This window comes from Diospyros lotus, chromosome 11 (assembly GCF_014633365.1).
Source record: "Diospyros lotus cultivar Yz01 chromosome 11, ASM1463336v1, whole genome shotgun sequence".
Classification (NCBI taxonomy): domain Eukaryota; kingdom Viridiplantae; phylum Streptophyta; class Magnoliopsida; order Ericales; family Ebenaceae; genus Diospyros; species Diospyros lotus.
This window is the reverse complement of record NC_068348.1, coordinates 29,465,063-29,480,454: the sequence shown is the minus strand read 5'-3', so window position 1 is coordinate 29,480,454 and position 15,392 is coordinate 29,465,063. Positions and strand designations below refer to the sequence as shown.

At 36.5% G+C, this 15,392-nt stretch overlaps 2 protein-coding genes and 1 long non-coding RNA gene across 3 annotated transcripts; 2 read left to right on the top strand and 1 right to left on the bottom strand.

Annotated features, from left to right (window-relative positions):
• Positions 1-206: 206 nt before the first annotated feature.
• On the top strand, positions 207-3,515 carry LOC127812603 (carotenoid 9,10(9',10')-cleavage dioxygenase 1-like). Its single transcript, XM_052353040.1, has 12 exons — positions 207-357; positions 437-574; positions 695-796; positions 1,146-1,406; positions 1,609-1,788; positions 1,879-1,957; positions 2,052-2,133; positions 2,263-2,325; positions 2,430-2,568; positions 2,657-2,978; positions 3,067-3,288; positions 3,373-3,515. The coding sequence occupies exons 1-12, from the start codon at positions 250-252 to the stop codon at positions 3,489-3,491; spliced, it is 1,815 nt and encodes a 604-aa protein (XP_052209000.1). The 5' UTR covers positions 207-249; the 3' UTR covers positions 3,492-3,515.
• Positions 241-15,341, bottom strand: LOC127812605 (uncharacterized). Its single transcript, XR_008025959.1, has 3 exons — positions 15,157-15,341; positions 11,493-11,683; positions 241-389 (listed from the first exon to the last, which is right to left on the bottom strand). It is a non-coding gene; the product is annotated as an uncharacterized LOC127812605 (long non-coding RNA).
• LOC127812604 (carotenoid 9,10(9',10')-cleavage dioxygenase 1-like) lies at positions 11,346-14,780 on the top strand. The gene is made up of 12 exons (XM_052353041.1): positions 11,346-11,460; positions 11,540-11,677; positions 11,798-11,900; positions 12,250-12,509; positions 12,712-12,891; positions 12,982-13,060; positions 13,155-13,236; positions 13,366-13,428; positions 13,533-13,671; positions 13,760-14,081; positions 14,170-14,391; positions 14,476-14,780. Exons 1-12 carry the CDS (start codon positions 11,353-11,355, stop codon positions 14,592-14,594), a joined length of 1,815 nt encoding a protein of 604 aa, XP_052209001.1. The 5' UTR covers positions 11,346-11,352; the 3' UTR covers positions 14,595-14,780.
• Positions 15,342-15,392: the final 51 nt, after the last annotated feature.

Sequence of the window (15,392 nt, the reverse complement as noted above, 5' to 3'; positions counted from 1 at the left end):
ACAAGCATCTATGATTAAGCAAAGATGTGGATTCCCTGCAAATTAAGATGCCTTACAATATAATATGTCTTCCTTATCGGAGAGTACACTCTTCCCTATATATAATTGGACAGGGGCATGACTAATGGAAGTGGCAGAGAGAGAGAGAGAGAGAGAGAGATGTCTGTTTCTAGTTGTGCAATCTTCCCAGTGAACTCTTCCATGCAGAAGCCTTCCCTCTCTCAGAAATAGAGAGAGAGAGAGAGAGAGATGGCTGTTTCTAGTTGTGCAATCTTCCCAGTGAACTCTTCCGTGCAGAAGCCTTCCCTCTCTCAGAAATTTGAACACTTGAAGACTTCACCTCCTCCTTCTTTCAAGGTAAACTAATCTCTTCAATATATGAAACAGACCTTGCATATTTCTTCTCACTGAACTTAATCATATATATATATGACAGCCGCTCCTTAAGGAGTTGCAGGATGTTCCCATGAGAATCAATGTCCCCAAAATTGTCAAGAACACTTCCCTGAGATTACTGGAGGCCTTTGTTGATACCGTGTTCGAATTTATTGATCAGCCCTTGCTACCATCTCAGGTACCCCTGCAAGGAATTACTCTCAGTTCATCAAATATTTATACAGGGACAGAGACGGTGGATTTTAAGATGATTTTGTGGTATGTGTTGACCCTCATTATTTGTGTACTGCAATGACAGAGTAACTTTGCTCCAGTTGATGAGATAGGAGAAGCAGTTCATATTACCAGTATTGAAGGGAGGATTCCAGATGACTTTCCTGAGGGTGTCTACATAAGAAATGCTAAATTTTATATAAGTAGGATGTGTGAACTAATTAAGTTGACAGATGGCTCAAATCTAGTGAGTTCCTTTGTTGTTTATTTCAGGGAGTTATTCCAGCAGGCTCTCCTAATAAGTCAAGAATTCACAATTTCAATTTGTTGATAAAGTGATAGCAAGACAAACTAAAGTACACATAAACAAGATTTCATGGAATTATCCCAGTATTATTTTATTGATATAACAAAAGTGGCTTAATACCCAACTGTTTCTACCAAAACTACCCAGTCCTCCTCGCCCTTAACCTATAAATCATTAAAAAATGTGCCAAAAAATGTTGCTAACTCTTCCGTGTTCCTTCGAAACTGCAGGCCCAAATCCCCTTTTTGGAGGACTTAAATCAACCAGATCCATGTTCGGCAGATCAAGCAGAATTTGGGTAGAAGGAGAAGGAATGCTTCATGCTCTATATTTTGAGAGAGATGGTGATGGCAACTGGAATGTCTTATACAAGAACAAGTATGTTCGATCAGAGACTTTTAAATTAGAGGAACAAATAAACAAGCCTTTGTTTCTTCCTGCAGCTGAAGGGGATTCACTGTCTATTTTGTCAGCTCTTCTGCTAAATTCGGTGGGCAAATTCTCCCTACGTTTAAAATAGGCTCATCCTTGTAAACTAGTCCAACTAAGAAAACTTTTCAACGCTTTCAGCCAATCATCTGCCAAATCTAGAGTTTTGGATTATGCAAGTACTAAATTTCCACGTGAGATAAGCAGAAAAGTAGTCATTTCAAAGCATAACTTTTGCATTACTCTGATCATTGATAATGCAGTTGAGATTTGGCAAAGTGAACAAAGACATTAGCAACACCATTGTTTTTGAGCATTCAGGGAGGTACTTTGCTGTTTCTGAGAATCATTTGCCTCAAGAGATTGACATCCACACTCTAGAAACTTTAGGGCAGTGGGATGTGAATGGAGCTTGGACTCGACCTTTCACCAGTCACGCGAAGGTACTTAAATTTGTTTTAAGTCACATAAAAATGTCACATCTGTTCCAAATTGATTTCCTTTCCGTTAAATGAAAATCTTTCGTGCCATAGAAAGATCCAGGCACAGGGGAGCTGGTTCTAATGGGGATTGATGCAAAGAAACCTTTCTATGAACTGGGTATAATTTCAGGTACATTCTCTTCTAGTTCTGGATTAGCATATTGTACATTCCACAAAGATGAAGATCCATTTTGGAAATGCTCTATTTTCTTGTCCTCTTTCAGCTGATGGAAAGAAATTAGTTCATAAAGTGGATCTGAAATTCAAGAGGTGTAGCTTCTGCCATGATATAGGTGTTACACGAAGGTAACTCCTCATCTAACTCGTACTCTGTCTTGGTTGAAATCTAATGCCAGATGGCTTATAGTTGCCGCATTTTCCCTTTTTCTTGTTATGAAAACTTATACTCTTTTAACTTATTTTCTGATTTTGCAGGTATAATGTGATCATTGATTTTCCTCTAATCATAGACATAAAAAGACTATTTGCAGGAGGCCCGTGAGTAATTGCCATTAAAATGATCTTTCTTTCTTTTTTTCCCTTCAGAATTTGATGTACTTACTTCAACCAAGCTCTAAGAAATCATTTTGCTATATGTTCAGATTGTTAAAGTATGAAACAGAAGGATATGCAAGAATCGGTGTAATGCCACGTTATGGGGATGCAAATTCAGTCAAATGGTTCGACCTGGAACCATGTATGGCATTTCATGTTCTTAACTGTTTTGAGGATGGGAATGAGGTAAGCAACAATATTGATTCAGCATTAAGTTTGTATGGTTCATCTCATTTCCAAGTTCTTTAACTCATGTATGTTTGAGGAAGAACAGGTTGTAGTTTGGATGTGCAGAGCTCCCGGATCAGTTCTTCCGGGACCAGATCTAGGCCGGGACAAATTTGAGTGGTTCTCCAGGGGATTTAAACATCTAAATTCAATTGAAGAAAATGAGGCCAGTTCCTCACAAGATGGACTGTTTTTTACTTCTTGTTATGAGTGGAGACTGAACATGCAAACTGGAGAGACTAAGGAAAGGAATCTGACAGGAACCAAGTTCTCAATGGATTTTCCTATGATAAATGAAAAATTTGTGGGTATTAAGAACAAATATGGCTACACCCAAGTCGTTGATTCCATTGCAAGCTCTGCTTCAGGTAAATCTAGAAAGGCCTTGTTGAAGCAAATAGTATCCTCTGACTTAAAATTGCCAACTTTAACTCTTCATCAACTTGTGTAATTCAGGCATGGGTAAATATGGGGGGCTAGCAAAGCTATACCTCCTAGAACTAGAAAGCCAGAGGGAAAGATGTCCAAAAGAGTTTATAAAGGCCGAGTATCATCAGTTTCCAAAAAATACCTTTTGCACTGGGGCTACATTCGTCCCTAAACATGAAGGAGCAGAAGAAGATGACGGTTGGATTGTCACATTTGCTCACAATGAAGATACTCATACATCTTATGTAAGTCATTTTCAACACCTTAACTAGTCTGGTCAGAAATTCTAACCTGATATAGTGATTTACATACATTTAAATTCATCACTTGCAGGCCTTATAATTGATACGAAGAAGTTTAGCAGTGACCCAGTGGCCAAAATTACAATGCCTAGCCGAGTGCCCCATGGTTTTCATGGAGCTTTCTTCAAGTCAATGCCCTCACAACATTAACGAGACACCAAAGCCCTATGCAACAAAAATTTCTTTACAAATGTTGAGGCGGTCATTGATTAAGACACGGCCTAGGGCCGACCCGACCACGCCAGAACAGTATTGCCAGAACAATATCGCTAGAACAGTATTTTAATATTTTATATGTTTTAGGATCCTACTTAATTTGGAATTCTATTTCATGTTTGATTAGAGTTTTATTTTTATTAAAATTCTAGTTGAATTTTACTTAGGATTTATTTCTATTTTAATTGACTTTTACTTAGCTTTTATTTTTAGGATTCTAGTTATATGATTTTATTTTAGTTACAAATATTAGATAGATTTGGATTAGTCAAACACTATAAATATATTTAGAATCTAGAGTTTATAATTAAGTTTTCTCAATACAAATTTCAGCAACTTATTTGGGTTTTCTTAACAAAACAGTTTTATTTTTGCATCTTCTTGAAAGCCAAACTTCGGTTATTGAAGTTTGTTCTTTCAGGGGTTTATTTTAGTATATTTTTTTTCACACGCGTTACACGCTGCGTTAGGTGCGGTCACTGATCAAGACCCGACCCAAGACCGACCTGACCACGCCGGAACAATAGGGTCAAAACAGTTTTTTAATACTTCATATGTTTTAGGATTCTACTTGATTTAAGATTCTATTTCATGTTTTTACTTGATTTAGAATTTTATTTTATGTTTGATTAGGGTTTTATTTTTATTAGGATTCTAGTTGAATTTTACTTAGGATTTATTTCTATTCTAGTTGACTTTTACTTAGGTTTTATTTTTAGAATTCTAGTTAGATGAGTTTATTCTAGTTGGATTTTAGTTACAAATATTAGATGGATTTGGATTACCCAAATACTATAAATATGCCTAGAATCTAAAGTTTGTAATCAAATTTTTCTCAATACAAATTTCGACAATCTATTTGGGTTTTCTTAACAAAACAGTATTGTTTTTGCGTTTTCTTGAAAGTCAAGTTTCAGTCATTGAAGTTTGTTATTTCAAGGGTTTATTTTGGTTTATTTTTTTCATATATGCGCTACAAGCTGCGTCAGGTGGTATCAGAGCAGTTAATTTACCAATTAGATGGCCAATCTTGAAGGTAACGGTAGCAACCAATCTCGTGACGGAGATCGGGGGCTGCCCACGGTTTGGAGAGCAATCGAAAAACAATGGAAAATAATTCGTACAATGCAGGAACAATTGGAGCGAATCTGGGTGTTTTGCAACGAGTTAAAGATAATCGGAACTGAACTAATGACGTGAATCAAGCTGCCTACGTTAAACCTGGAATACCAGCCATTAATCTTGCCCTCGTTAATCCTAGAAGACCAACTGTAACACCCCACTTTCTTGAGTATGTTATAACTTAAGAAATTTCGGTTATATATTTTTTTTCTTTAAAACAATCTAATCATCATATAAATTCACAAAATTTCCCATTTACCTACCTAACACGAGAATCATCATACATCATAAATGCTAAGCTAGGTATTCACTAATAATGGAAGCATAAATCGAACCTAAGCATCCATCGAACCATATTAATAATACATGATTGTTTCGAACATATTCCATAATACAAGACTATTCATCAACAAAACATAAATTTTTCAACATAATTTGAAACATAACATAACTAGGACATATTTGGTTCTTTATGAAAAAGAAAAATGCAGAGAACATCTTTATCAAAACCATGACAGCTTGAATCGCTACATTTCGTCCATTTCTATGCCTTCGCTTCAAACCTCAGTTAGAATGTTTGAGGGGCATAGTCAACGTTAGATGATGAATCATCTAAGTAAAGGTACATCATTTACATCTTATGTGTATATGCAATGCAATATGATATCATTCTTTTCGTTTGAATTGACCGCACCCAACTACTACTCTCCATTTTAACAGTTTCCTTATCAGGCCTATATGTATAGGTGCACCATTGGCAGGGTAACGATGCTAGTCCCTATTCCCAAACCTTTATGTGTTGCATGATCAATAACATCATCGTGAACATATGCATAATTAATTATCAATACATGTAAATGCACTATACATGATGCATAACATAACATAGCTTGTCAATATGATATAATTATTTGCATAAAACTAATTTTGGCTTGAACCACTTACCTCGAACGTATCTTAGAATATTTTAATTCTCGTGTTAGACTTCTAACGTACTCAATTTGGATCCTTAACATACCCTAGCCATCATATTTATTTAAGAATATCAATATTCTATTTTTTTCTAATTTTCTCATAATTTTTCCTATTTTTCCTCAATAAATCCAAATTAAATATTTCCTCAAATATTTCTCTATACAATTCATAAAATAACTTTCCTGATTTTCTGAAATTTTCTAGAAAATTTTATTCACCTTAACTTAGTTTCTTAGACTTCCTCAATATATGTGCCCTGACCTCAAAATGCGTACCCGATTAATTTCCTGCCTTCGGGCATGCTCCTCTAGCCCCAAATTAGTTCTTGTCCTTTCTTCATTTGCGCTCTCTCTCTCTCTCTCTATATATATATATATAATACATTAATCTTGACTCTCCAGAATTTCCTCCTCAAATTGCTTTGCCAATCTCTCATCCCAATGTCCTCAAATGGTGCAAAGTTTGTTCCTTAAATGCTGCAAATTTGCCCCTATCACGCGTTCATATCTACCACCCATTTTCTGTCATTCCTTATCATCACGCCTGCATATATATATTTATATATATATATATATTACACTAATTTAATTATGAAAAAATACACATTTAATTCCCATAATTCATCCTTATTTCATTTGAGAACTTCTCTAATTGCAAATACACCCTTTATTATTCAAATTAATTTGCATTACGATACCGAAAATGCAAAATTAATAATTCAACGCTTACTCGATTAGGACGATTTCGCTTCAGCGCCCTCACCAGGTTATTGTTTTATCCCAAAATCATTTCAGGATAGATCTTTATATAGAATCAAAGCCCCCTTAGGGTTCCGTTAACTTTCTGGAAGTCCCATACGATAATTCAATTTTTCAACCTAAATCATAGCTATATTTTAGTTATACCGAAAATCGTTTCTGATCCATTTTTTTTTAATGTAATAAATCATATCTCGAAATTCTCATCAATACCATATTGATTTCCTTAGATATCTTGATTCTATGGCACTTTCTGCCGTAGATTCAGTCAATTTTTCAAACGATTTAGATACCAATCTTTCTCGATATTTCATTTTTCTAATAAAATACTTACTTTCAAATAACCCAAATTTCTTGAGTATTACAACAATGATGGATGCTGGTCCCTTAAGATATGACCACTCAAGAAGGAGGGTGAATTGAGTGTTTAAATTTTTTTATTTCTTTTAATAAATATTATTAATTAATTATTTTCTTTAAGAATATATAAATTATTTTCTTTCAATTAAATTATTACTATTTAATTTTAAACAAATTAAGATTTTGTAACTATGTATATGTGAGTTTGAGATTAATAAATTACAAGCCACGAGATATAACAAGAATAATTAAATGAGGCATAAGATAATTTATAGTGGTTCGGTGTCTCCACCTAAGTTGCACGGAAATGAAAATGGTAAACGTTTTTTATCAGAAACGAAAATGTGAAAACGACATTTTTCTAAAAAAGTAAGAAATGAAAATACGGAGTAAACTGTAAATTTTAAAAATATAGGAGTTTTTTTATAAATATAATTTTAATATAAAAAAGGTAAAAAAATGTTCAACATAAACAATACACATAAGTTACGTAATGTATTCAAATTTCAAACAAATATAAACATAAAATTCACAATGCATTCAAACAACTATCAATAATATTTAGAAAAGCTCATACATAAACATTCCAACAATGTCACAATTCCTCTTTGCAAAAGATCATCTCAATAAATAGAAGTTGTTTAAATATTTTTAGTAATACACATTTAAAGTTAAAAGACTTAAATAAAAAAAATGCAAACCACATTTCAACTTGTTGATGTCATTCTTCCACTAAGCATCAATTAATTGTTCATCAATTTTTGATAATTTATTAATAATTTTGACATTCTGAAACAATCTAGCTAATTGGAATCTGAAAAACTCAAAATTGCCAATGGATGAGAATGGTCCATAGATTGTAACTGTGCGTCTCTCAAAACTTTGCATAAAGAGCAAGAAACATATAATAAGTTGCGTGTTGATTGTAAAATGTGAAGAAGAGAGGGTAAGAGCTTTATCGAGGCGGATTTTGCACGGGTATACGTAGTATTGAGGGATAATGCTAAATGTCCCGGGACTCTTACAGAAATTTTTTTAATTTTTATTTTATTTTCTCGACATTTACGCCCCCCAATTTCTCCCGCCTACTCACTGGGAGAAAATTTCCCCCCCCCCCCCTCCTTCTCTCTCCCTATCTCCCCGTGACCCCTTGCCTCCCAGCTCCGCCGGAACCCCATCTCGGCCTAGCCTCATCGTCGCCGCCGTCGTCGTCCTCCCCTCTCGGCACAGCCTCGCCGGCGACGCCTCCCTCTGCTCTCACTACAGCAAGACGATCACAAGCTGTCATCGCCATCTCCCTTGATATCGTTGTAACCAACATCGCATGCCTGCGATCGAACATCGACCCCATACCATCTTCATCGCCAACGTTGCTACAATCTCCTTCAAAGCGGCCTAGATTATGAAATGTTATATACTCTTCATTTCCAGTTGACCTGGCATGTTCTTGACTTGCTCACGCCCAAAGGATTCCCATAAACATTCCGTAGATTAGAAGGAGATTTTTTTTTCTTCTCTTTTTGGTGTTCTTTTACATTAGTATAGCTATAAAACTGTATATGCTAACTGGAAATTGCCACTGTAAGTATGAAACTCATGGCAGATAAATTGTTGGGAGAAAACCTTGTGTTACTGTTTTCTTCTCTTTGTGTAGGAGATGAAATTTTGCAAATATACGAAGTTCCCCTAATTTTTGTGGGGTGTTAATAATCGTGTACTCTTTTCATCCATATTCATTTTGGTAGCTCGATAGCATAAGAAGTTAAAGGCTGAAATTTTGTGGATTCTACAGGTTTTGAACCCTCTTTGGTTCAAAGTTAGATATTAGACCTATGTTCCCGCTGTCCATGTATTGCCTCTCTTTGCAACTCCAACCCCAATATGGGTGCAGTGCAAACAATTCGCACTGTGTTTATTCCTTAAATCTCAATTTGTAATCTTGCCCAGCCTATTGTTGTTGCTTTCACCTCTTAACACGTTCGTAAGTGTGGTTATATTTCTTCTTTTTGCAGTTGGTTTCAAGCTCGGATAACCAGCCCTCAAAAAGGCATATCCAGCTGCTTCTAGAGCAATTTTCTGCTTCCACAAATGGACCAAATTTCCTTGGCTTTTTGACATAAAGAATAAGATTGTTTGGTAGGCAAAAGATATGTCATCTACATTCATTATCCTACTCAATCTCATGGGATTTTGGGAGGATTCTGTTGTAAAGAACAAGCCAACAAGAGAAGGGGGTGGCAGCGACATCGGAGACGGGCGGCGACGGCGGGGCGGGGCTGGGCCGAGAGGGGAAGGGGCGACGATGGGGCTGGGCCGAGATGGGGTTCCGGCGAACGGCGAAGATGGAAGGCAAGGGGTCGCGGGGAGGGAGAAGGAGGGGGGGAATTTTCTCCCAATGAATGGGCGGGAGAAATTGGGGGGGGTAAATGCCGAGAAAAGAAAATAAAAATAAAAATAAAAATAAAATTCTGTAAGAGTCCCGGGACATCTAGCATTATCCAGTATAGAGAGAGACAAAACAAAGATAGGACGTGTTTGCCAGTTCATTTATTACCTGCAGAGATAAGCTACCTTCGAAATCCGGATTCTCTTTGGATTTTGATTCTCTCTACATCTAGCTGTTAATTCCTCTGACACTCAACACACATCTATATAATAATAGGATATCCATAATAATAATCGGGCTTCAACAATCCACTCACCATTCATCAGAAGAAGCGCAGAATCGTCTGTGTTGTTTGGGGTTTTCGTTCTCTCAGAAATATGGAGATGGTCAGGAGAGCATCACACGCAGGTTCATGGTACACCAACGATCGTAAGTCACTCGACACGTTTTGACTTTTTGCAAAATCAGTGCTTCATCGAGGGAGGGGGGGTTACATAAGGGAATCGGCATGGGCAACGAGAGAAGGAATGACCAACAACGAGGGCGATCGAAGGACTGGTAGCGATGGTGATTGAATCGAGGGAGCACCAGAGCAAACGACCGAGGGCTAAGAAGGATTGGCGGCGAGGGCGATCGAAACACTAGAAGTAGACAGCGAAGCGGCAAGGGCGATCGAAGCACTAGAAGCAGACGACAGCGAGGGCGATTGAAGGAGAAGAAATTGGAAGAAGAAAAAGAAGAAAAGAAGGAAAAAGGAAAGAAAGTTCAAAATTTTTAGGTATTCATGCCTCTAGGCAGGGCAGCACTCGCTGGAAATGCGTTTTCGATCAAGTCTTTTAAATTACAAAACAGCCCAAAATTTTACAAAAATTACACAAACGGCCCAAAAAAGTTTCGAGCCATTTTTTTCGTTTTCACGAAATAGTTCGGAAACACTAAAACAGCATCTCCGAGTCATTTTCGTGCTTCACTGGTCTCCACACACACCTACTCCACTCCCCCAATGTCTTAACCACCCTTGGAGTTCCACTAATCTCACCAAGGTTTCCACACTAGCTCACCTTGAAAACTAGATACAATTCTAGATTACAACGGATTCTAAGAAAACCACTAACACCAAGGTTTTCTCCCTACCTTACATTAAAAACTAGATTCACTTAAATTTTAACGATTCTAGAAAACCTGTATAATCCACAATGATAATTTAAATGTTACAAATAATTTGTACACACTTGGACACAAATAAGTAATTAAGAATAAATTATACAAGACAATAATATTTAAATAAATAAATAAATTTGTAATCTCAAATAGAGAAACTCAGATTTGTCGTAGACGATTTGAAATATTTTTCTTCTTTTGTCTTTTAACTCTTCGGTGAATGTACAATAATGTTTCGAGAGCCTCGAATTGTTTGAAAATTAACTTGAGAGTTTTTGAGTGCTTTGGATAAGTAATATGAGCAATGGATACTCTCCAAAATGAATTTGGAACTATTTATAAGTATTCTGTAAATTATTGTAACGGCAATGTAGCAATAGTCAAATTCATTATAGCAACAGTCGAGTTCATTGTAATAACGGTAATGTATACTGTAGCAACGGTGACATACAATGAATAGTTATATATGTTTAAACCATTTATACAATGGATGCCTATCTAATGTGTAGAGAATAAAAATAATAAAAATTACTTTTCTCTATATAAAACACTGTCTACTATTAAGAAGACATTAGTTATCATTTTACATTAATTTTCATTCTTCTATCTGTGTCACAATATATACATGTGTGTGTGTGAATATATTTTACATTTCTCTGCCACACTTTTACATTTCATCCCATTGCTTATTCTCTCCTAAATATAGCTCATATATATATATTTATACAAGTTCTCATATACGCAACCTTAATCCTAAACTTAGAAAACTAGTTATTTTCTTGTGACCTTGATGTCACAATGGAGCACACCAATTGACTTCAAAGAAAAATGACAAACAAGCATCTATGATGAAGCAAAGATGCCTTTCACAGGATTCCGTGCAAATTAAGATCCCTTAATATGTCTTCCTTATTGGAAAGTACACTCTGTAACCGTTTAGGCTGCTAGGAGTCAGCCATGAGGGGCTTGAATAATCCCTATATATAATTGGACAGGGACATGACTAATGGAAGAGAGAGAGAGAGAGAGAGAGATGGCTGTTTTTAGTTGTGCAATCTTCCCAGTGAACTCTTCCGTGCAGAAGCCTTCCCTCTCTCAGAAATTTGAACACTTGAAGACTTCACCTCCTCCTTCTTTCAAGGTAAACTAATCTCTTCAATATATGAAAAAGACCTTGCATATGTCTTCTCACTGAACTTAATCATATATATACATGACAGCCGCTCCTTAAGGAGTTGCATGATGTTCCCATGAGAATCAATGTCCCCAAAATTGTCAAGAACACTTCCCTGAGATTACTGGATGCCTTTGTTGATTCGGTGTTCGAATTTATTGATCAGCCCTTGCTACCATCTCAGGTACCCCTGCAAGGAATTACTCTCAGTTCATCAAATATTTATACAGGGACACAGATGGTGGATTTTAAGATGATTTTGTGGTATGTGTTGACCCTCATTATTTGTGTACTGCAATGACAGAGCAACTTTGCTCCAGTTGAAGAAATAGGAGAAGCAGTTCATATTACCAGTATTGAAGGGAGGATTCCAGATGACTTTCCTGAGGGTGTCTACATAAGAAATGGTAAATATTATATAAGTAGGATGTGTGAACTAATTAAGTTGACAGATGGCTCAAATCTAGTGAGTTCCTTTGTTGTTTATTTCAGGGAGTTATTCCAGCAGGCTCTCCTAATAAGTCAAGAATTCACAATTTCAATTTGTTGATAAAGTGATAGCAAGACAAACTAAAGTACACATAAACAAGATTTCATGGAATTATCCCAGTATTATTTTATTGATATAACAAAAGTGGCTTAATACCCAACTGTTTCTACCAAAACTACCCAGTCCTCCTCGCCCTTAACCTATAAATCATTAAAAAATGTGCCAAAAAATGTTGCTAACTCTTCCGTGTTCCTTCGAAACTGCAGGCCCAAATCCCCTTTTTGGAGGACTTAAATCAACCAGATCCATGTTCGGCAGATCAAGCAGAATTTGGGTAGAAGGAGAAGGAATGCTTCATGCTCTATATTTTGAGAGAGATGGTGATGGCAACTGGAATGTCTTATACAAGAACAAGTATGTTCGATCAGAGACTTTTAAATTAGAGGAACAAATAAACAAGCCTTTGTTTCTTCCTGCAGCTGAAGGGGATTCACTGTCTATTTTGTCAGCTCTTCTGCTAAATTCGGTGGGCAAATTCTCCCTACGTTTAAAATAGGCTCATCCTTGTAAACTAGTCCAACTAAGAAAACTTTTCAACGCTTTCAGCCAATCATCTGCCAAATCTAGAGTTTTGGATTATGCAAGTACTAAATTTCCACGTGAGATAAGCAGAAAAGTAGTCATTTCAAAGCATAACTTTTGCATTACTCTGATCATTGATAATGCAGTTGAGATTTGGCAAAGTGAACAAAGACATTAGCAACACCATTGTTTTTGAGCATTCAGGGAGGTACTTTGCTGTTTCTGAGAATCATTTGCCTCAAGAGATTGACATCCACACTCTAGAAACTTTAGGGCAGTGGGATGTGAATGGAGCTTGGACTCGACCTTTCACCAGTCACGCGAAGGTACTTAAATTTGTTTTAAGTCACATAAAAATGTCACATCTGTTCCAAATTGATTTCCTTTCCGTTAAATGAAAATCTTTCGTGCCATAGAAAGATCCAGGCACAGGGGAGCTGGTTCTAATGGGGATTGATGCAAAGAAACCTTTCTATGAACTGGGTATAATTTCAGGTACATTCTCTTCTAGTTCTGGATTAGCATATTGTACATTCCACAAAGATGAAGATCCATTTTGGAAATGCTCTATTTTCTTGTCCTCTTTCAGCTGATGGAAAGAAATTAGTTCATAAAGTGGATCTGAAATTCAAGAGGTGTAGCTTCTGCCATGATATAGGTGTTACACGAAGGTAACTCCTCATCTAACTCGTACTCTGTCTTGGTTGAAATCTAATGCCAGATGGCTTATAGTTGCCGCATTTTCCCTTTTTCTTGTTATGAAAACTTATACTCTTTTAACTTATTTTCTGATTTTGCAGGTATAATGTGATCATTGATTTTCCTCTAATCATAGACATAAAAAGACTATTTGCAGGAGGCCCGTGAGTAATTGCCATTAAAATGATCTTTCTTTCTTTTTTTCCCTTCAGAATTTGATGTACTTACTTCAACCAAGCTCTAAGAAATCATTTTGCTATATGTTCAGATTGTTAAAGTATGAAACAGAAGGATATGCAAGAATCGGTGTAATGCCACGTTATGGGGATGCAAATTCAGTCAAATGGTTCGACCTGGAACCATGTATGGCATTTCATGTTCTTAACTGTTTTGAGGATGGGAATGAGGTAAGCAACAATATTGATTCAGCATTAAGTTTGTATGGTTCATCTCATTTCCAAGTTCTTTAACTCATGTATGTTTGAGGAAGAACAGGTTGTAGTTTGGATGTGCAGAGCTCCCGGATCAGTTCTTCCGGGACCAGATCTAGGCCGGGACAAATTTGAGTGGTTCTCCAGGGGATTTAAACATCTAAATTCAATTGGAGAAAATGAGGCCAGTTCCTCACAAGATGGACTGTTTTTTACTTCTTGTTATGAGTGGAGACTGAACATGCAAACTGGAGAGACTAAGGAAAGGAATCTGACAGGAACCAAGTTCTCAATGGATTTTCCTATGATAAATGAAAAATTTGTGGGTATTAAGAACAAATATGGCTACACCCAAGTCGTTGATTCCATTGCAAGCTCTGCTTCAGGTAAATCTAGAAAGGCCTTGTTGAAGCAAATAGTATCCTCTGACTTAAAATTGCCAACTTTAACTCTTCATCAACTTGTGTAATTCAGGCATGGGTAAATATGGGGGGCTAGCAAAGCTATACCTCCTAGAACTAGAAAGCCAGAGGGAAAGATGTCCAAAAGAGTTTATAAAGGCCGAGTATCATCAGTTTCCAAAAAATACCTTTTGCACTGGGGCTACATTTGTCCCTAAACATGAAGGAGCAGAAGAAGATGACGGTTGGATTGTCACATTTGCTCACAATGAAGATACTCATACATCTTATGTAAGTCATTTTCAACACCTTAACTAGTCTGGTCAGAAATTCTAACCTGATATAGTGATTTACATACATTTAAATTCATCACTTGCAGGCCTTATAATTGATACGAAGAAGTTTAGCAGTGACCCAGTGGCCAAAATTACAATGCCTAGCCGAGTGCCCCATGGTTTTCATGGAGCTTTCTTCATGTCAATGCCCTCGCAACATTAACGAGACACCAAAGCCCTATGCAACAAAAATTCCTGTACAAATGTACATGTAGTTAATGTACTATAATGGTGGGATATTTTGTAAGAAAAATTTGATTTCTTTGTTTTCATGCAAAGAGAACAAGTTCCACAATTCCAGCATGTTCAATACTTCACTTTGAAGGTGTAGAGAAAATCATTCAAAAGAAGCTGCAAATGCTTGCAACTCCATGCATGCAAACAGAACGATATGATTTTTTTTCTCAATCATTCAAATAACCCATTGTAATGGTTTTTAATACTGATGATTCAAGTTATTTCTAATGAAGTGTATGAAATGATAATTAAGGTGTCGATTCTAAAGAGAAAAGTGATAAAGATGAGGGAAATTATGCAACTAAACATAACACCAATTTTATGTAAAATAATCTCTCTAATTAAGAGAGAAAATCATTGGCAAATATCAATTATTTTCTATCAAAATTAACAGTGAATAAACAAGGAAGAAAGTTGCTGAAATCAGAGAGAAGCGAAGGCTCGCAGGAGAGAACAAGCGTGAGGAAAGAGGGAGGAGAAGCACTGACCGGAATCTCGCCTGCCGCCGACGAAAAGAGGTGAGCTCTTCGCTAGGTTACTTGCTTTCCGTTTCTTTCCAACTTGCCGAGAAATCTCCGGCCCCTGCCGACCCTCAGTTCCCCGTCAAGGCTTGAAATCAAATGTACCTTTGATTTGAGTTGTGTGAAGTGTCGTTTTTAGTGGAGGTAAAGGCTATCAGTAGTGAAATTTTAGTGTAGTCTTCAATCTTCACTAATAAAGTATT

Coding starts and splice junctions, on each gene's coding strand:
- LOC127812603 (XM_052353040.1), top strand. CDS start 250: ATGGCTGTTTCTAGTTGTGCAATCTTCCCAGTGAACTCTTCCGTGCAG. Junction 575..694: donor AGCCCTTGCTACCATCTCAG/GTACCCCTGCAA, acceptor CTGCAATGACAG/AGTAACTTTGCTCCAGTTGA. Junction 2,569..2,656: donor GTTTTGAGGATGGGAATGAG/GTAAGCAACAAT, acceptor GAGGAAGAACAG/GTTGTAGTTTGGATGTGCAG.
- LOC127812604 (XM_052353041.1), top strand. CDS start 11,353: ATGGCTGTTTTTAGTTGTGCAATCTTCCCAGTGAACTCTTCCGTGCAG. Junction 13,061..13,154: donor TGAACTGGGTATAATTTCAG/GTACATTCTCTT, acceptor GTCCTCTTTCAG/CTGATGGAAAGAAATTAGTT. Junction 13,237..13,365: donor GATATAGGTGTTACACGAAG/GTAACTCCTCAT, acceptor CTGATTTTGCAG/GTATAATGTGATCATTGATT.